Consider the following 22,588-nt stretch of genomic DNA (forward strand, 5'->3'; position numbering starts at 1 on the left):
CAGAGGTTCCCGACTTGGGTGTCAGAACACAGTGTCCCGAGATAAATCAGAGGGGTTACAAAAGGATAGAAAATAGAAATGGAACAGAAAAATCTATAATACTCTTACACAAAAATAATCACTCTGCCTTTTCTCTGCTTCTTTTTCCACTCATAAACCAATTTCTAAGTTTGGTATGTCTGTAGTCTATGTTCTTAGTAATAAGTTAGTTAAAAACTTGGGATTTTTCTAAATCGGGTGGCACATTAAAACCCAAGGAATGTCTTCGCCAGGAAGAATTTTATAAAATAATGTAAAATAACTGTCAAAGGTAACATTTTTCAGGGGCTATCTACTGTACAGATCTTAAACTAGGAGCCAGTATGCAGTTTAGAATAAGCAGAATTATACGAATTCAGCTGGTGAGTCACTTACTGAACTTTAAATTGAAATATTTCCAAGTTATAGCATTTTCCAGCTTTTGCAAATGTCATATATGTCATATTCTTTTACTTTTACTACATATATATTCCCCAAACCAGGACCCTTAAGCCAGAAACATGTTCCACGCAAGTAGGCAGCCCAAATGACAAGAGCTATATATAGAGCTAATCAGAGCGCTACCATGATGGCAGTAGTAAACAAACTACATAGCACACCTACCAAGCACACCTTGACACACACATCATGATTGCCCTGAATGCAGCATTTTTAATGCCGGGTCCCTTACAGAGGCAGGAGCGATGCCTGATTTACGGCAGAGCGCTTGACACTTTTGATGACGGGAAAAAGCACAGGTGGAATTTATAACATTACTGATGGCTGCATCCCATTAAGGTGAGATGGTTCCAGGGCTCCGGTATTGTTTATTCTCACTCACTGACGTGGCTTACTGGGAAACTTAATAGAATAGAGCCATCGCTAATGTTGTTGGTCAAACCTGTGCTTGTCCTGCTGCGACAAGTCCAAATGTCTGCCGTTAAAAGGGTTTAAAGCTTTGACAAAGACACATTGATTACTTGGCACACGTGCAGACAAATCAGTGTTGAAATGTTTTGCAGTGTTTTTATATTTTGTTAGATAATAATGAGTAGTACAGAACATGTAAAATGTCTATGTCTGCACTGAAAACAAGTAAAATATTAAAAATAGTCTTTTCATAGTGGTTAAAACTTTGACAGTTATATTGTGAATGTTGAAAACCAGGACATTTTAGTGTTTTAAGGGCTGTCCCGGACAAACTGGGATGTTAGGTCATTGTATATGTGGCTAAAACTTGCCAGCTAACGCTAGTTTTGTTGGTCAATCAGTTAGCTAAGCAACCGTTACAGCTTGCAATAAACTACTGAGTGTCAATTCTTAGTAACAGCTACTCTCTACATGAAACTAGTTTGTGTGTCGCACCGCACTTTTATTATAAATGTATGTATTTATTCATTTAGGTTTGAAGAGATGAAGCTGGTCAGAATCAGTTTATTAGTCCCCCAAACGGGGAAATTTGTGGTGCAACCATCTTAATGAATATAAATTACAACAACAAGAACACAAACTCTAATATAATAACTTTAAAGTGTTTTAGAAGGATAACAAATGAGTTATTTTAACAGATCCAAGCCATAAAGGTTGGAAACCACTGACCTAAATGTGGACAATAACACACACAATGTCATATTAATGTTTTGTCTTGATGTTGCAGGTCCAGACTGGGTTTAGACAAAGAGCAGGGCATGATTCACCTGGAGATCAGCGTCTCTGACGGACGTGAGTAGAATGACGTTACCTTGGCAACTCTGAAAAGTAGATTAGTCCAAATTTAATGAGAGCAGTTTTCACGTCAAATTAGCACCATTTGTTGTCATTTCTAAACCTTTAATTAAAATACTGGAGAGAGATTAAAGCCTTTTTTTTCTTTACTGGGTGTCTGTACTAAAACTCTTGTCCTCATCTGAATTGGCTGCATAGAGACTCTTCATACGATTAAGCTAATTCATTTTCTAAGGGCCGGGCTGTGACTTGGCTCTTTTCTTGGCCACAGTGCGGAGAAGGGGAGCACTTCCATAAGGCCTCGTGTGTTAATGCCCTGTCCCCGGGGAGACTGCCTCATTTGGCTGATGCTAACACACTGGGACAGCTCTCTGTACTTTATCTATTAGTGAGAATAAGGATTGGCCTCCAAAATGTTTGCTTCTTTGGCTCACTTTGTCCCATCAGCATAAGAAGTGCTAAACCTTGAATGCGGACTACAGAAGGTTGTTTGATTCTCCCTTTGTTGTATTTTTAGCGCTCGTTTCTTGTTTACCCACAGGGTCACAGTACATAACTTGTAAACTTCAGAATTGCTCTGATGGAAACAAGGGCAAGCCTTTCCCTGGATTTATCATCCCCAATTCCCTGGTGGTTCAGGATGAATACGTTTTCATCCAGGTGGGTTTTTTATTGCAAGGTCTGGCTTCATTAAAAGACAATTAAAAGCTGTAAAACCACTGCATTCGATCGCATCTTAATGTACAGTCATGTTTTTCATTAACTAAAAGGGGCCATTATCCTGGGAAAGGGTGGCATGAAATTGAAATCACACTGTTGTGTATTATGCTAAAACTCCACTCTGCAACATCTTAATTAGTCGCAAATGCAGAGGTTTGACGATGGTTTAAATTGTTTAAAACATGCTGCCAGAAAACAGTGCACGCAGTGAACTTTATGAATATTTACCTGAAATGTAATGAACTGCAAATTGCACTATATTGCTTTTCCAGGTGCCAATAGGTGGTCAGTCAGTCCATTATGTGTCCTATAAAAGAAATTCTTTCTACCCAATGAAGCTTCCCAAGTACACCCTGCCAAAGGTAAGACTGCTGGAAAAGGATGTTTGGTGAGTGGAGCTCATGCAGAGGAGCGAGCAGCAGTGCAGCATTAATTTTTACTGTGAAACACTCACACTTTCAAATTAATTTAAGTAGGGTTGTTCCCAGTTAGTCGTAATGTTTGCTGACAAATCCATTAAAATGTTTACCCCGCATTATTATCCTCCTGAAATTCAGTTCTGCCTGATTATATCTTCAGATCTTTTGTTTATGTAAGACCCATGCATAGCAGTTAATCAGCCGCCCTCCCGCCTGTATCAACAGATATTTACTTAAAAACCGAATCTGGAGTTGCACAGTCAGTGTTCCCCAGAACTTTCTCAAGCAGAGGAGAGGCCCATTTGCATTTGTACAAAGCAGTGTGCGCCACTGAACTCCCATCTACCAAAAGCACAGCAGGGCGGCTTAGTGGTTTGAGAGACCGTGTCATAACAACAGGAGAGATTTAGTGCCCACAGTGTTGTTTCGATCAATCCATCCATCCATTCATCCATTCATATACACCCAGTCAGTCTGTTTCCTTGAGAAGGACACATATCCCCTACCTCGCCTCGCTCTGGATAAAGGGATTCAGTAAAATTAAATGGAGCCTGTCTTCATTTTAAGTGCATTGCATGAAACGCCCGAGGTCTAATCGCTGCTGATCCTGACTGAATCGTGTCAAGAAGTGACAAATCGCTCGCCTGCAGCTCGAGCTCTGTGAATACTATGCGCACACCACTATGCAGATTTACACTTTAAGTCGAGAGAACGCCTTTACATCAGTTCTCAAAACCTTATTGGCTCCACGCAGAGACATTGATAGATTTCATATATTCAGGACTTGCAGATCATCAGCACAGACGATAACCAGGTGGTGGCTGCGATTCAGGACTGGCACCAGAATGACTCCTACAACCTGTACATGTCTGAGTCCAGAGGGCTGTTCTTCACCCTGATGCTGGAGAGCGTCGTGAGCAGCGGAGGACCGGAGGGCAACATCATGATAGACCTTTATGAGGTAGGCATCAACGGGGCTGCTGGAGTGGTGCTGCATCCTTGTGATAGTGTTCGGATCTCCTCATAAATGTCACCGGTTACAGAGTTTGTAATGACTGTGGTGTATCAGTTAGAGAGACACAAGTTTCTTTGCTCAAAGGCTGTACAGGTTTACAGACACTGCTACCATTACCAATAATATAACACACAATACAAATTACATTAGTTACAATCAAAGTCCCACAAACATACAAGCTGGACACGGACCCTATGTTCCACTAATAATCAGATTGATAGCCAAATAAGAAAAAAGATGCCTTCATTTGAAGAGATTGATCCGATCTGGCCTGATCTGAATTAACCTTCAATCAGAGGGTGTTGTAAACCTTTGATAATCCGTTCAGTAGAAAAATATTAGTTCGTAATGACCATGTGAACGCTCACTCAGATCGTTTCTCTCTGGATGGAATAATTATACTCACTGCTGTGAGGTTAACGGTGGGTGACGTCGCTTCATGGAGGGACAGAAAGTAGCCGGTAGCAAAACAGAACTAGTTTGTGGCCGACACAACTTGTTTGTTGGAGATCTTAAAATACTTAAGGATTGTTAAAGGCTTCAAACAACCAAAATTGCAAATATTGTTCACAGGACACGATGTGGGTCCAGCCAATGAATGAATGAATTGGATTTTCTCAAAAAAGTTGGGGAAAAACCTTCGCCTATTATATTTCCGTCAGATTAGGCAGGGAGAACAACCTGTATATAAACGCTGTATTGTGATTAACTGCTCTGGGGCATGTAAACACAAAGCTTATGTGGATCACTTTATTTAGTGTCCTTGTAAGTGGTTAAGCTGGCGTCTGCCCTTGAAACCACGGCTACAGATCGAATTAACAAAAGAGCAAAGTGGGCAAACCGACAATGAACCAAGAAAGCTTTGTATCTGTTCGCAGCAAATTAGTATCCTCACACAATTAAATACATAAACATAAACTAAAACACGCACTCATCTTAGATTCACAAGGAAGAAACAAAACATAAAACGTTGCATTGACGCACACACCCGAGCACATCCACGAGCTCTCTGGAGTGAACTAGCAGACAAACTAAATGAGCTAATTGTCCACTCCAAGTAGCTGATTGGCTCCCAGTGTATTTGTATGCACATTGTCCAGTGAGGGCTGCTGTGGCTGAACTCCATGTGAACTGAAAAACCTCCCTAACGATCCTTGTACATGAAGTCATGTTATTCAGGCCTAATGGCCCAACAAGAAGCACTGACCTGGTTTTGTAACTGCTGCAGGTTACAAAAGAAAAATCTCTTGTTCTTTTTGCACCATTATGAACTTTCTCAGCAATTCTGCACTCCTACCTGCATATTTGGTATTTGGTTTCAAAGCTGAGCTTACTTGAATTACTCTTAAATGATTTTACATATGAGTTAGAAGTTAATTGACTGACAGCAGCTATAATTTTGATAATTGAGCAATCATTTCAGTAATTATTCAAACACAAATACCAAACATCTGTTTTTTTCTGATTTATTTACAGTAAATACTAATCGTCTGTCTGACTACATTGTCTCTGCTTTTGAAATCAACTCTTGGCCGGACAAGTAAAAGGGCAGAAACTAACAATTATTTTCACTTTTTTGTCATTTGGTTTTTAAAATGGAAGAAAAATCAGAATGGTGAAAATTTAATTTCCTACAGCCCAAGGTGATAATGTCAGATTTCTTGTTTAATCCAACCAACTTGGTTTCAATCCAAAATCAAAAACTGTTCAGTTTACAATAGTGTGAAGTCAAGGACGAGCAGGAAATGGTCACATTTGAGAAGCTGGAACCAACAATTGTCTGGGAGTTGTGCTTAATAAATGACTTAAATGGTTAATTGATTATGAGTAGTTGAAGCTGAAATGTAAAGAACTCTGAAACATATTTATCAATTATCAATTATTTATCAATAATGTAACTTAAACTTGCTGCACACTTGAATACCTCTCAGCTTTATTCATCAGTCCACACACATTCACATGCAATTCAGAGTTAGTCCACCTGACTTTGAAGGGTATTTTTTGTTACCAAGAGAAGAATCTGGAGCAATCGTGGGGAGGACAGGCAAATCTAAAGGCTCCATTCACCATCTGTACCTACAGTAAGAGCACCATGCAAATTTAAAATTCCTAGTTTGGGAGCTTTCATGAACAATTAAACAGGCTCTGACAAGTTAAGTACCAACAGACCGCCTAAAACTTGAGTTGGAGTTCATCTTGATTTTCTGCTGTGTCTCGGATGTCCTCGCCATAATGGAACAGATGTTGGTACACTGCATGTTATTCTGAGTGTCCCCTTCTATCCACTTTCTGCCTGCTTTTATTGTCGCCTCCATGTGACATCATTGTCCCAGAGAAAAATAAAAAACACTGAGTCGGTCGAGTCTTTAGGAAACATACCGTCTATACATTAGTGCCACTTAGTCGCAATGCAGGCAACATAGCAGCTCCAGTTCTAACTCCATCCCCGAACATGCTTATGTGTTATCCGTGTGGACAGATGTGCTATGAGGTTTTCGGTGAATGCACATGTATGCATCACTCTGGATTATCCTCATCTGCAGCCCAGCAGTAAAAGCATCACATTGTTACAAACACACACCTAAGATAGCCATCAGCGCCGGTTACTCTCTCTGCTCACTGACCTCCACATATTTTATGCCGAGTAATATTTATTTACGGTGACTTGACCAGCAGACAATATGAAACGGTCATCCTGTCTGCGATGAAAGAGCTGTGCCCTCTCATCGGAGGAGAAACCGAAGTGATGGCTGCACGTGCGAGTCTGCATCTCTGTGCACATAAATACAAAGAAGAAGAAATATCTCAGGGCTGCGCCATATGTTGTTTTGATTCTGCAGAGTCCTACAGATGGTCCAAAATAGTGCTCCCTGTCAGAAAAACTATCACTTTCAGACATCTCTTCCTCTCCGAACTAGGCCCTCAGCTTTACTTAAGCCTGAATAATTTACGGTTGTTTTTTTTCCTCCCCTTTTTGTTATTTTCCCCTCTACCGCTCTCCGTCTCTCATGTTCACAGGTTGCTGGGATTAAAGGGGTGTTCCTGTCAAATAAAGTTGTTGAGAACCAAGTGAAAACTTATATCACATACAACAAGGGGAGAGACTGGCGGCTTCTTCAGGCTCCAACAACCGATCTCCAGGGAAATAAGGTCTATTGTGAACAGGTAAGTGGGCCACTGACGGGAGATAGAATCAGTTATTTGGATTTCCGTTATTTGCTCAGAAAAATACTACAATGGATGCTGCCATGCTGTGGTCCTAGAGTGCAAATAACTGTGTATCACATAAACAGAATACGTCAGTAGCTGAAGAGATCTTTCACATTATTTACCGTACTTTAAACTTTCTGTCGCAGCCGTGTACAATTTATACCAAACACTTTAAAGGTAAAACAAAAGACTATTGAACATACAGGTAATTAATTAATTATGGAAATTAAGATTGTTCTATTTTTTCATCACTCTGGTAGTTGTGGTGACATATATTTTAATGTTTAGGTAACACTTTATAATAACCATCATTAAGAAATAGTACATTTTTAGTTAATTAAACTTTATTTAATGGTTATTTGACTATTTATAAATAATGAAATCATTATAAACAATTTATTAAGCAGTTGTAAAGGTTTATAAACAGGTTGCAACTTGACATCCAAAAGATTTATATTACATAAACCACAGTGTTTGTTGACCATTTACCAAAGTGTTATGAACATCAGTTACAACTTTACAATAAACAACTGCTTAATGAATAGTTCATAAACTTTTAATTGTTAACAGTCAAATAACTTTTAACTTAAGTTTAATTTAAGTAAATCGTTACCTAATACTTTACTAAGGATCATAGTGTAATGTAATGTGCTGTCTTGTATAACATTCTGAATCATAACGATTGGTGTGAAGTGCAGTGCTTAATGTGCAGCAGTGTGTTTTAAACATTTATATTAACCCATGATGCAACATTTTTGTGCATATATCTTTAAGACTTGCCACATGAGCGTGTTTCTCCCTTTAGAGCCTGATGCAATGTAAGTGGTTTGGATGAAATTGTCACTTTCAAGACATGTGACTGAAGAAATGAATTGTGATTTGTTCATGAATGTTAGAACAAAGGCAATAATTTCCAATTAAAGCCAAAGTCTGAAGCTTTTCAAGTGTTTTCATGTCGAGTTTTTATCTCAGGTTTAAGGAAGTGTTTTCATACAGTGCCTTAGGTTTAAGAATGCATTTTTAATGGGCACCCGAGGTCTTAATGGGTTAATACAGTGTACAAAGTGTTAAAATGTTTGTATTGATTTTAAAGAAAAGTCAGTGGCAGCACTTTACAATATCTCATGGCCACAGGAGAATATGATAACAAAAGAGACAGAGGAGAAAGTAGAAATGACAAATAATGTGAAAGGAAAATAAAAAATAAATAACACACACAAAAGCGGTGGGCCGAGTCAACCATTAGATAAAATGAAAATCAAAACAGAAGACGTTTTCCACTTAATTCTTCTATTTTTATCTTGTTTCACTTTCGATCCATCACTGAATCACTGCTTTCCCCTCTGCTTAGAGTGTTGAGCTGCTGTAACAAGTGAATTTACCCAATGAATGATTAATAAAGTCTTATCTCATCTTATAAGAGGCTATCTCTATCACTGCATCCACCCAGTCTGTTAAATCTGGAGCTTTTTGACACATAAGTGTGCATAAATCTGGACTTTAGAATTGAACTTCGAGCATGAGTTACCCTACTTCAGTTTCGTTCTGCGGAGACTCGATGGTGCAGGATAACATCAGTATGTGATGTTTTGTTTTCCATGTTCAAATTACTTTCCAAGATAATTAGCTGTCAAATAATGATCGATTCACAATTAATTCAGGAGAGTTATTGTGAAACCCTCATATTTCATTTTCACATTCTGAATTCGGCGAACTAATCTCCTTTGTGTTTCGCAGCCGTACTGTTCGTTACATCTGCACCTCCATGTCTCGGAGAATCCTTACACCTCGGGAAACATTGTCAGCAAAGAGTCCGCCCCAGGAATTATAATAGCATCAGGTGAGGAGATTATTTGATTTGCACTTTGATTTGCACATCCATACTGTTGTTTATCCTCAATCGCATCCCTCAGCGCACCCAATCAAATCTGTTCTTTACTTTTGTTCCCAGCACTGTCTTTCCCAGCTAACAACAGTTTACACGCTGAAGTGAAATCAATCTTTCCTGCACATCTGTTCCATGCTAGAAAAACAAAACATGTTTGTCCTGTCTGAGGGAAAACTCCTTTACTGCCTTTTGTTATTCAGGTGTTGTTGGACCTGAGCTGACCAGCACCAACGTCAGTATTTTCATCACATCCGATGCTGGAAACTCTTGGAGAGAGGTACAGTGTGTAAATTTTGTGGTACTTCTCTTTCCTTTCCAGATAACTGGTTTAAATTCTGTCTTATCCTTGAAATTTCCCGTCAATGTGACATACAGCAAAATGACAAAAAGTCAACTTTATCTTGGCATTATCAGAATGAAAAGCAGGTGAACAAAACAAGGAATGTGATTCAGCTTTCAATGCCATCTTTCACTTCTCTCACAAAGAAATGAAGAATTGTAGTTTTGACACTCAGCCTTGTGCGCGACATGCGTATCTGTGATCTGTAAAATAAATAAACCCAAAGATTTCTGCCCTCGGCTTAAGACGGCAGAATTCAACAAAGAGTGCAGCACTTGCTACAGCTGAGATTCTTGTTGAGGATTCGACTTGTTTAGCTTGTAGGCGTAAGTATGCATGTTCTTTATGCTGTCACTGTAGACTTGAGTTTTTCTTTGGCTCGTCTTGTCTGCAGGTTTTTCAGGAAGAGTACAGCGTGTTTTTCCTGAATCAAGGAGGATCTCTGGTGGCCATCCGACACACACCTCTCCCAATTAGACATATTTGGTAAGGCTCTCCCAGGAGTTGCCACATCTTTTTAGGGACTATACTCAATCTTCAAACCAAGGAGTGAGACAGCTTTCCTGCCGAGGCTTTTTCTCACTGAATGCAACTCTATTTGTGGCTGGTCTGTCTGTGATCCAACCATTGTTCTCTCCCTCAGGCTGAGTTTTGATGAGGGCAGAAACTGGGACAAATATAGCTTCACCTCCTCTCCGCTCTATGTTGATGGGGTGCTGGGGGAGCCTGGAGAGGACACCCTCATCATGACGTAAGATTTGAAGGAAGCAGAAAGAGCTCATGTGTTTCTAGTCTTCCTAATTACTGCACTGGGTGATTATGTATCACCCCGAAGAAGACTTAGAAGTGTACATAAATGTTCTTGAGTTTATTTAATGTGGTTTTGAAAGGGTTTCATAAGCCCCAGATGCCAAGGAGTTTCTTAACCCACAGAGGAACACAGATTAAAGTCAGCACATTAAAATTACTCAAAGTGAAGGTTTTCACACACAACAGATTTCTTTTTCTCAAATCTGCCCCATAAACCGAATGTTTTTGACCCAGTTTTTTCTGACTTGTTTGTGCAGGATCTTTGGTCATTTCAGTCATCGATCTGAGTGGCAACTTGTCAAAATCGACTTCCGGTCCATTTTCCAGCAACGATGCGCATCCGATGATTACATGACGTGGCAGCTACACAACGAGGTACGAGGATCTCGCCGCCACTTGACTGTTGATGACACCATTCAGTCGTTGATTGAACTTGAGTGAATTTCTTTGATTCAGTCAAACAATAAAAGCAAGATGGTTGAAAAAAAAAAAGAAATGAAAGGAAAAGGAACCTCTGAAATGTGTGTGATGCATTATTCATCACAGGGCGAAGTGTGCATCATGGGAATGAAGAGAATCTTCCAAAAACTGAAAGCAAACGTTCGATGTGTCAAGGCCAGAGATCAGTATATTTCCCAGATGTCAGACTCCTGCCCTTGCACTGAGGCAGATTTTGAGTGGTGAGTTCCCTGCTCTGCAGCTACTCTTTTCACTTCATTAAATCCAATGCACAACACTTTATCAATCTCCAGAGGCAGAGTCTGTGAAGCAAAACTAAGGCACAACAGGAGGAGTGCTACAAGAGTTATATTTTATAATTCACAACTTCTTACTCTTATTTATGTCTCCCCCTCTGGTGACCTGGGATGTCAAAACTATGATATAAAAACAGGTATGAATAACCTTGATGTTGAGAGGTTATAATCAATATCACCAATTTTTTTTCAATATATATTACAAAATCACAAATATGTGCAAAATCACATATAAATCATCAAACTGTTCTGTGGTCGTGCTTCATAAACAAATCTCTTATATCTACTCATCCCCATGCCGATGTAAAGTTTGATAACGTTTTGTTGTCCACCAAATGTCTTTGGAGCTTCACGGCAAAACAGTGTTGCAGCATTCTCCTAAATCAGAATCAGAAATACTTTATTGATCCCCGAGGGGAGCTGGTATGTTATAGTTGCTCCTTCCACTGTAGAATAGAAATATCAAACTATAGAGAGCCTTTAATAAGATATGCATGGAGAAGACAATAAGAAATACTGTAAGAGTAAGTAAAAAAATACAAATAATAAAATATTAAATAGCCATAAATGTGTGCACTAAACTATAATATGTGACAACTATATATATGTATACGTATTTACATATACAATAGAATTGCTACTAAAAATAGAGATGTAAGATATTTGCCTAGTCCTGCTCTATGATTACAGTGTAGTATGTGATAGTTGACAGTAATTAACAGTGTAAATAAATGTCACACAAATGCTAATAAATGCTATTGCATATAATGTATTGCACATGATATTAAACGGACATCTGAAAGAAAACTGGTAAATAAGAAATATCAGGCAGTTAACAGTTTAAACAGTATAAATAAATGTCACATAAATGCTAATAAATGCTACATGAATGCTACTGCACATACTATTCCACAACTGACTTAGCTGGGGACTTGTTTTAAAACATTAAATAACACCAACAGCAAAAACATATACATACATACAGCTTGTGGACGTTACTTGCACCATGTTTGCAGCTGAGCCCTTGCAGCCCACTTCAGATGGCGCAACGCTTTTAGCTTAGCAGCAACAGTGAAGATTTCAAAATTAGTTTGGGATCTCGGGGCTTCTAGAGACAAGCTGTATGGAGCCATTTTAGATTTTTTTCCCCCCTTGTTTTGTTATGTTTCCAAACAATTCCCCATCTACATTAGTTGTTTGGGTGAATGCTGCACCGCTTTTTGCCGTGAAGCTCCAGAAATGTTTTGTGGACTACTCAAGGTAACCCACCTTTCCATCAGCGTTGGGGGAAGCATAACGACTAAGTTCTCACATTTGGGTGCACTGTTCCTTTAAAACAAAAACTTAAATGAGTGATTTTGTTATTTTTTACAGCATAACTTTATAAAACACATGGATATAAAATCGCGGAATTAAAATGTTAGAAAAAATATACAGACTATGAATTGATTATAATACTGTGGTAGGCAGGGGTACGGCGATAGCAGAATTATTAAGTGTAATGTAAACAAGTTGTGCAGTAATGAAGTGTAATATATACTGTATATTTAATGAGAACAGGTTATAGAATGAAGATATGAAATTAGAATATATTTGCATATTGAAGATAACTAATGGCTCACTCACTTCACTGTGTCTCATTCTTTTATCTTTCCGATCTCACTGATGGTGAATGAGCAGCGCCGACTCCCATATTAAACAAGCTTAACACCACTTTATTACTAAAAGCCTTATTAAACTTTCCACCTCTGGCTACTGTTTTCCCTGATCACGATGAAAGCAATCTGACGGATCCCTTTGACTTTGCCAAGGTGTAATTATAGTTTGTGAAAAAGATGCACAATGCCTTTTGTGCTTGTTTGATCCATAAAACATCAAATCTCAAATACTCTGAGCTGCTGCTGGGCGCTGAAAACTTTTCTCCAGTCCAGAAAACCTCTATTCACAGTAGGGATGCATCTATTGTGAATGATTCTGTTTGAGCTGAGTAATTTTATTTCGTATTTTTTAATAAATGATAAATAATCTCGTTAACACCCCAGCGTTTCTTTCTTTTCTACACTTGTTGTTCCAACTAAAACAGCGACTATGGATTCGAGAGGAGGATTGATGGGAGCTGCACTCCGGCTTTCTGGTTCGTTCCTTCAGCAACATCTCGAGACTGCATCACGGGGGACAGCTTCCTTAACACCACCGGGTACACCTCATTCATCTGCACTGACACGAGCGAAGGGAGTTGTGGCTGCACAAACACCCTTTGTTAAATCTGTAACGCAGCTTCCTGAAAATAAAATTACCTGCTGCCCTGCTGCAGTGGGAGGTATCTAAGCTCATTAACTCAAGTACTGAAGCTACTGGAGGATAGTTTTCAGGTGAAGATTTCCATTTTCTGCAAAGTTATACCTTTGCTTCACTACATTTATTTGACAGCTGGCGGTAGTAGTTCATGTTCAAGTCGGGATTTCACTTAAAATACAACTGATAAGCATATCAAATTCAACATATTTTGAATTTTGAAAGCTTTTAATTTTGTAACATCTTATCTAATTTGGGCTAATTGTGAGGTTTCAGATATATATGTGTTAAATAACCACATAACTATATCTGGCTATACTCAGCAGAGCATTTCAGAATGAAGAAACAAATATCATGGACTGTGATTGTGATTAAATAGATTGTGATATTATCTTTTGGCCAGATCACCCACCCGCCTTTGTAAAGGATTGTAATATTCTGTGTGAAAGTGGTTGCTTTCACACAGAATAGACTGTGCTACCCTGCACTATTTAAAGGTTTGAAACTGATGAAAAACATATATGCACATATTAAAATACTGCATATCAGTGAATCCCAACCAGGGGTATGTGTACCACGTACTTGTTAAGGACTGTAGAGTAGCTAGGCTAGTTTTAAAACATTTTGACATATCTGTGAAAAAATGAAAGTCAAAACACAAAAAAGATTAACAAATCTGTGTGTGACTGATCTTTATTATAATTACTCTTAAATTAACCAATGAACTACCAGCTATAGTAAGCCCACTGCACAGGAGACGCCTCCCACCAAACCTGCATGCTGCAGTTGAGTTAGCTTTAATAATTGTTAGCAAACAAGTAGAAACTTCAAAAGTAGCTAAAAGTTTTGAATAAATACTTGAATCATCAGCAGTTTCAGGAAAAATATGTTTTGTATGACGTACTGTAAATTTAACAATATTAATTTTATGTCATTAATACTGTTACAGGTGCACTATGTAGTTTTGGAAAAGAAATTGTATTTAAAAATCTTCATTTACTGTTTTTTTGACTGAATAAACTGAAAAAAACAAACGTTGTTTATATGTGGCGGACCCTGCCACCTTCCTAGCTTCAAACAGTGTTCTGGGGACCTTATTTTCATCTGAGAACAGCTTGTTTATTCAGTTATGGAAAAACTAAACATTTCTGTCTGTGTTATTACCTCATTAACATTGTAAATAATGAAATCATTAATTTGAATTCCTTCTCCAAAACTACATATTGCCCCTTTAAATAACATCTGGTTTCAAATCAATTCAAATGAACTCATCTGTAACTGATAGCTGCTGTTGATAAAGGACTAGCTTGAGCTGAAAATAGACAAAACCACAGTTGTATCTCTTGTGAATGTCCTTCTGTGTGTACATGTGATTTTACACCTGTATGTGTCTTTTTGGGGTGTTTTAAACGACTTCCAGATATCGCAGGGCTTTGTCTAACAACTGCACCGAGGGAACGCTGTTGCAGTACAGCCCCAGGCGACAAAAGTGCCCCAGTCAGGCCCCCAGGGGCCTCCAGCTCTTCACCAGTGAGGGAACACTGGTGGCAACCCTGGAGAGGAATGTCACTTTCTTGGTCTTTCTGGAAGAGGTGCTGACTTTACTTTAACAAAGCAACAGTGCTGTGTATTACAGGCTGCATGCTTTTTTCTTCAGTGTGATCATGTGTTTATCAAGATGCTGTCGAAGGCGTAGCACAGAGGCTGGAGCACGAGCATATCAAGTAAAAATGCAGTGACAAGGTCTACCACTTGACCTCGTTCTTGTAGATATTATGGAAAATGCACTCTGTTATGTGTCAGCAAGGACACCGACAAACATATGAGGCTACACGGTGAGTGACAGTGTTTTGTTTTCCTTTTGAAGGGTCTCAGCTCCACAACAAGTATCACGGTGGACTTTGGTGACGGGACCGCCATTTCTTATGTTAACATAAGCTCCATCGAGGACGGGGTCAAGCATATCTACAGTAAAGTCGGCATCTACCAGGTTTCTGCTACAGCGACCAACACGCTGGGCTTTGACAGGGTGATACTGTACCTCCACGTCACATGTGAGTCGTGAAAAGCCTTTACTTCACTAACCCCAACAATCGCAATCACACTAAGCGGTCACACGAAGGTGGTTATCAACTCGACAAATCAACTAATGTTTTCTACATCTAGCAGTGAGTGTTTTCACATAAAAGGGGAAGGCTGCTCTGCTGCCAGGGCTTTTAGCAGCATAACAGAATATTTTATAAAAGAAGAGCAAAGTACAATATTACACAAATACAAAGAAGTTAAACACATAGTGCAGGCTAAAACTAACACAGTAACAGCGGCCAATTACATGAAGGACAGCTGAGAAAAAAAACACAGACTGTGTGAATGTGTTAATTAATAGGCTTACAATATCACTGCTCTACCGTTAGGGCATAAGTAGATCATCTGACTATAATTACATTTGTGTATTCCATTAAATTAATATGCTGCTTAGATGTGGGCTATTCTGTCTAATTCTTTCAGCCGCAACCTTTTTTTTATGTCAAACGAACTTGGGAGCAAATAAAAAATATATATAAAACACAATTCAAAGCGGTACTTTCATATCTTATAGCAAGTACAAGGCTTTAGTGCTTCAATCAGTCTCTGTTGTAAAACATCTGTGGGCAAAAGCACAATGAAATGGCTTTGACATCGCCTGCAGCCAACAAGAAAAAAAGATGAATGGAGATGACAAGAGGGGCCCGCCTACACAGGTGTACACCGATCACGATCAGCACACTAAGCTCGACGGCATCTTCTATGAGTGATTATACCATTTTCAAAAAAATTGATTGGTCGGTGCTTTTATATGTGTTGTGCTGTTATCTCGAACGCAACCTGCTCCGGAGCAGGCTAGGTGTGCAGCATAACTTACAATGGCAATGTACCCCCGGTAAGAAATGAACTGTCGTCGTAACACTCAAAACTGAGAGTTAACCGTGGAAGTTACCTCACTAACCACAAATCCTGCGTCGTAGTACAGGCCTAGGAAATACTGAAAAACATAATAACAAACAAAATATACAAGAAACAAAAACAAAACTTTTTTCCATAATGTAAATTGCTCATTTCTAGCCACTGATCTATACTAGGGGGTTCAGTCATGCACCAATTTCTTGTTAAGGAGCCGTGTGGAGTTTTTGACCACCAGTAGCGCCGTTGAGCAATGCTTTTATGAGTGGGTTTGTTGTTGTTGTTTGTTTGCATATGTGCAAAAGTATGTGGGTAGTGGATTATACATTCTCGTCAGTGGTTTCGCGCTATTTCACTGACCTACAGGTGGCTGTAACATATCAAGTAAAAACAGGGAAAGAGAAGATTGTGTGCAGTGAAACACATATTCAAATTATACACATCTGATTAAAAAATGGCTTTTGCAAATGTTTTATGAAGAATCGAATGCATTCAACACATTTCTTATGATTAATATCTTGGGTGAATAACTATCATTACCAATCACACAATCATTTATAATTTCAGGGCACACACGGTGCACTCCTTAAGTCATAATTTGTATAATTTCAATCAGTTCAGTGTGTAAGCCTCCTTTACTTCAAGGGTGGCATGTTTCTAACTTCTTTTCAGTTTGTATCATAAGGTGACTACAATATCAGCTTTTTTCTTTATCCTCCATCACAGCTAATCATAGACGACGAGATCCAACAGACTTGAAATAGGTCAAAACACTTGTGAGCCCTTAGAGAGAAAAGAAATAGTACAAAACACTTGGCAAATACGCTCATGACTCTTCTGTACCTTCAGAATGGCTCATTAAAATGAGACTCAATCCAAAATCCCCGTCCAAGGTTTTGAGTGTTCCTCACCCAGTGTAGGCGTAAAAGACGGCTGTTTGTTGTCTCCTCATTGACAGAGAAGGGCAGCGGCGGTCAGTTTGGATCCGGCTCATTATAATGGATACCGATGGCGACATTTTCACTGCGGCAAAAACACCCACAAACGCTTGTCAAACCACTCCCGCATTGCAATCAACTCCTCTGTCTGTCTGTCTGTCCGTCTGTTCAGTGTGTTCCAGACAGTCATTGTTGTGCAAGAATATGGCTGAATATGTGGCTTGTCTTGGATATTTGAGCATCATGAAAGCAGTAGCTGGCCATTATTGTCGTTTTCATGTTTTCTCTCGAAAAGGTCAACTGGAGCAAGTCCAGCTCTCGGCTCCTTCTGTGGTCGTGAAGAACAAAGCGGTGAACCTCACGACAGTTTTACGCCCCAGCAATGTGGGGACGGTCATCTTTTACTGGTGGTTTGATAACAAAACAGAGGCGAGTCTTATTTTCTCATTTCCCAGCATTGCAGCCTATTAACCAAATGACCTGGTGGATTCACAGTACATCTCTCCGTGTGTCTCTGTTGTCTCTCAGCCTGTTGTGACTCTGGACGGAGCGACGTCCTTCACTTTCTCAAAGGAGGGAAGTCACACTGTCAGCGTCCAGGCTTCAGTGGGAAACATTGTCCTTCAGGATCAAATGACTGTAGCAGTTTATGGTAAATCACATATATATATTTTTACTTTACTTTTTTTTTTTTTACTTAATAAGTTACACTCAAAGCTGCTGTAAGCGTTGTCGTCATTTTAGCTAACTTCCTGTCTGTGGGTAACTGGCCAAACACTCTATGACAGTGATTACTGTTGGAATACAGAGCTATTCAACACGTATTTTAATAAAAACATATCACTTACAGCAGCTTTAAACAGACTTGAAATATAACAATTAAAGGGAAATTCCTGTGTTTTAAACCTGGGACCTATATTTACATGTTTCAGTGTGTAAATGATTCGTACTTACCTCACGTTTTGGATTCGGTCCTGTCGATCGCCTCAGCTGCCAGCCGCAACACAGCCGCCATGGCTGTAGTGTAATCCCTTGGGGCAACTGCAACTGTCAAAGTTACGTCTAATACAAGTGTTAGTTAGTTAGTTCGTTAGTTAGTTCTTAGTCTAAGAGTCTCTCTCTGAAATCTCCCGAGAGGTGAGCTATGAGGAGACGGTCAAGGTGAGGCGACAACTGTAAACAACTCACCACGCTAGATTTCAGAAAGAGACTCGTCCTTGAGCAAGACTCATTCTCAGGACTCATTTCAATAATGTTAAAGGTCATGAGAGGTAGCTGAGGGCTCGAGAAAAGTGGACCTTGTAATTAAAATTGTTTTGTTAAGCGGCTACTTTCAAGGTCAAGAGCTTCATAGTTTGTTTGTATTTCGAATGAAGCTTGTTAAATCACACACAGCTATGAACTCAAACAGCTTATTTTTCAGATGTGACATACAAAAGGTATATTTTTGTCTTTATTATAGACATTCACAACACAGAACTACTAGATAACCAAGGCCAACCCATTATCCACCTTAAAAAGGCATTACATGAAGACATTTTGTAAATGTCCTCTGGCCTCTCTTTGATGTTGGCAAAATAGTGGTGTAGTGAAAAGTAGTGCAATCGTAGCTGCCAGTAGTGTGAGATCAATATACTGTATTTTATCATGGGAACTCCGAGTGTTGCTTCTCTAGTAGCATCTATTATACAAAGTCAAGGATTTAGTGACTGATAATGATGCAGAATTAAGGCAGAAGGTCACAGGACCAAGATGTATCCCTTTGCTTCTTACAACACCAAGATAGAAAAGACAACATTCATCTTATGCATCTTTGCACTAGATGAATCCAATGAATCTTTGCATGTTATGCAAAGATAAATCAGATTCATGTTATGCAAAGATGTGTAAGACGAATGGGTTATAAAATGCAGCATCTTAAAATGAATCAACTGGAGTCGTAAATCATACGAACATTTATGAACTTGAGAATGTTTCCAGCGCTCCTCGTCCTTTTCGATTTGGCAATCACACTGCCAGCCTCCAGATTTTCTGCTGAAGATACAGAATTGCCTCTGTAAAGGCGACCTCACAGTCAGGGTCAGGGCTATTTTAAGTATCTGAGGGAATTTTGACGGAAGAAAAGGTCTGAATTAGATCTCTGTCTGGAATTTCAGATTATTTCCGGTCACATGTTTTGGCCTTTTCTTCTAATTTGGACGAGCTGAACCCCGGGGTGTCTGAGTGGAGGGAGGACGTCGGCAGAGTGGTGAAGAGCTCCATGGTTCAGGTCAGTTGAGCAGCTCCCGGAAAACGTGACACAATCAGGGATGAAGTAAACTCAAGAAGACCTTCTTCAGATTCGGCAATTGGCAGCTTTGTACTAGCCCAGAGAAAAAAAAACCTGAAGTCTCTGTGAAGTGAGCCGGCGATATTTCCAGTCTTGGTTCTGCTGCATTTGTAATGTATGTGTGTGGTTGTGTGTCAAGTGGTGCACTCCGCTGCTTGCAGTGTCTCTGACCCCACTGTGTAATTAGTTGTTAACCTCTACGCACTGCCATGGCACATCACCCAAAATCATTATTACCAGTACAAGCTTTCAACTGAACTTGTCAAAGTGCTAAAGGGCAGTAAAAGCACTGCCACCACAGTTACCGTTTGCTCTTTAAAGAGTTGAAGCCATTACCTCGAAAGAACGACCAAAACCTCAAGTACAGAGAGCCTAACGGTGGTTAAGTGCATCTGGTTTGTCGAGGATGCAGCAGGTTATGTAAAAGACCTGGATACCGAGCTCTATATATATCCTACAGTTGCCCTCAGTATGAAACATTCACTTTGACCTTCTGTCTTGTCAGATAGGGCCACGGTTTACACCAGGAAACTGACAGGAGACCTCTGGTTATGGCGTAAATGCACTAAAAGCCCTGGCATTTACCAAAGACTGTCAAATTGAGCTTGCATGTTTCAGCTGATCCGTGCATTATATCTTGACAGTGACTGGTACTTAGGCAAATGATATATGAAGCAGGAAGCCAACAGTATTTACTCAATGATCATATTTCAGGGCCAGGACACGGACTTTCACCCCCGAACAGTGTCAATTAAAAAACCTTTTTAATGAGTTTCTGTTGTGTTTATTAAAGGTCACAGGAATCAGCGAGGATCAGCTCCTGGTCACAGTGCTCCCAGGTTTACCCACCACAGCCGAGATTTTCATTGTGCCCGAGAAGAGGTCGAGACACGGTGGCATGGATGAAAAGTGGGCGCACCTGGATCAGGTAGCGTCTCCTCAAATCATTTTAATGGTCCCTGGCAGACGCTCAGTGAAATGTGGTTTTCTGTGATAATTAAAACGGCACAAAAGTAAGCAGAGGAAGTCAAGAGAGCGTCTCCAGAGAGAGCATCCTTGGGGAATATGTCCTTTGCTTTAGAGTGTCATACAACGCTATTGAGTCAGTTTAAGCTCTTTTGTTGGATTAACAAGACGGCATATTTCATCGTGTTTTCTCTCACCACAAGGTTATCTTCTTTTGCAGAAATTTTAGTTTTTACATAATTTCAAGGTAAATGAGCAGGTTGACACAAGAACCGCAATACGTGTACAGTAGCACCGTCTACCACGCTGTGAAAACTGACAGAGTGAGTTTACTTAAGAGAGAGAGAGTTTAAGGCTGTTAAAACTTTTTAGCTCGTACAACTTAGATTTAATAATCTACTTTACCTGGTAAATCTGAGGTAATTGGTTTCCTGACTTTTTTTAAAGTAAAGTCAACTTTTTCTTCATCTAATAGGAACCGACTGTGTACGCACATATTGTTCACATCCTCGTCTTAAATGATCAAAAACACTTCATTAGACGACAGTGAGATGTGAAAACATCTGGATGGGAGCGACAGAGAAGGCTGACATAGGGAGGCAACAGGGGGAAAAACAATGTATAGAGTATTTGTATTGTTTGTATGTATTTATCATTTATAATATTTATATTTATAGTAGTTTAGTTCTGGTCTAGTTCCTGTTCGCGGTGACTTTCTGCAAACAAACCGAGAGGAGTAAACACAAGTTATACAGGCTGACAGGTGACTTAATGATTCAACAGTTCTGCAGTCATCCTGCATCATTAGCACATCATCAGTACTCACGTGGGGAAATCAGACTTCACAGCAGTTTATGCAGCACTTTAATGCTTCCGATGTGTATTAATGTTCTTTGGCGTCACAAGAGTTCGCGAAGAAATAACTGATTATTGGACTACCAATCGACCGCATGTTGTGAATAATGACTAACAACACAGAACAAGAAAGGGATCTTATTGTACAGTAATGAATCGCACTGTGAGATAGCTGTCACACACTTTTTAATGGACTGACAAAGTGCATGATTTATTTAATTTAGCTTTTGAGATTGTGCTTAAATCAAATATCTACTATTAAGATCCTTTGGTTGGTCCGCCTGCTTTCACACCACAAATGAACCGCACCAGAGTCCTCTTGGAAGTGGACCTGGACCCACCTTTTCAAGCGGTCCAGGTCTGCAACAACCCCGGAAAATGCACCAGTGTCCATTTTAACCAAACCAAACAGGATAGGTGTGAAAGCCCCTTTAGTTTTTCTGAAGTTTGAGTTCGATACAAAATTACTATTTCTGTAAATGGAGTATGGTGGATTTGGCAAGAGCGACAAAGCTGCTGTTTCTGGTTAAACAGAAAGCTTTTACACTTTAACAGAAAGGCACATCTTTTTAGAGATCATTTCCATGATGTTGTCAGACACAGAACAACAATCTGACGAGCACTGTGAAGCGGCTGCCAGCTGAGGCCATCTACTGGACTGACTCCAAAACTTCTTGTACCGATTAGTCATTTATACACCAAAAATATGTAAACCAAGGGTCCAGGTGTAACAATATCTGAATTCCCCTTTAAGATAAAGGTACATTTCTCTTAACAATTTATTTCATTGATAGTTGGAGTCCAGTCGTCCTTCATTAGAGGACTTACCTGCAGCCATCGCTGTGAGAACTTTCTTGCTCGTAGCCAAAAGCATCCTGTGCCACGAGTTTATCCCGGATTTCACCCTGAGATAATGTGACAAAAGAGCAGTCAGCTTCTATTTCCAGATATTTTCATCAACTCTTTGGAGACTCTTGCCAAACTGAAAATGGTTGTTTTGTCCCTGAGAACCTTTTTGTATACATGTCATTGTCTGGCTTTAATCATATATTACTGCAGTCTTCCTCAATCATCTCCAATTCATCAATGGACAGATTTATTTTTGGACTTTTGTATTCCATCAATTATCTCGATATTAGATGTCTGTTATCTTTAATCTTATATGCATGGAAGAATATGTCAACTACATTAGCTTTGATAACTTCAGATTGTTTGTTTTCTTTACTGAAGCAGTCTCTGACCTGAAGAACAGTCTTCAAAGACATCTTAATGGCGCTGTTATAGAAATGCAGTGAACTTCTTATCTCTGACTACGTGGGAGGTTGTTACCACTGTTTTTTTGTTTTGTTCTGATTGTTTGTTTGT

At 39.5% G+C, this 22,588-nt stretch overlaps 1 protein-coding gene across 1 annotated transcript in view; it reads left to right on the forward strand.

The window, feature by feature from the left end:
* Positions 1–22,588, forward strand: part of LOC141009341 (VPS10 domain-containing receptor SorCS1-like) — a 58,062-nt gene that overhangs the window by 27,149 nt on the left and 8,325 nt on the right. Inside the window, exons 6-23 of the mRNA XM_073481890.1 lie at positions 1,676–1,740; positions 2,285–2,403; positions 2,736–2,825; positions 3,664–3,843; positions 6,916–7,062; positions 8,845–8,947; positions 9,196–9,272; positions 9,730–9,821; positions 9,979–10,086; positions 10,403–10,520; positions 10,692–10,825; positions 12,984–13,097; positions 14,616–14,787; positions 15,063–15,249; positions 17,369–17,502; positions 17,602–17,725; positions 19,230–19,342; positions 20,196–20,330. Coding sequence (XP_073337991.1) covers positions 1,676–1,740; positions 2,285–2,403; positions 2,736–2,825; positions 3,664–3,843; positions 6,916–7,062; positions 8,845–8,947; positions 9,196–9,272; positions 9,730–9,821; positions 9,979–10,086; positions 10,403–10,520; positions 10,692–10,825; positions 12,984–13,097; positions 14,616–14,787; positions 15,063–15,249; positions 17,369–17,502; positions 17,602–17,725; positions 19,230–19,342; positions 20,196–20,330 — 2,212 coding nt within the window. The remainder of the gene's footprint in view (positions 1–1,675; positions 1,741–2,284; positions 2,404–2,735; positions 2,826–3,663; positions 3,844–6,915; positions 7,063–8,844; positions 8,948–9,195; positions 9,273–9,729; positions 9,822–9,978; positions 10,087–10,402; positions 10,521–10,691; positions 10,826–12,983; positions 13,098–14,615; positions 14,788–15,062; positions 15,250–17,368; positions 17,503–17,601; positions 17,726–19,229; positions 19,343–20,195; positions 20,331–22,588) is intronic.

The sequence above is a fragment of the Pagrus major genome, chromosome 15 (genome assembly GCF_040436345.1).
Source record: "Pagrus major chromosome 15, Pma_NU_1.0".
Lineage (NCBI taxonomy): Eukaryota > Metazoa > Chordata > Actinopteri > Spariformes > Sparidae > Pagrus > Pagrus major.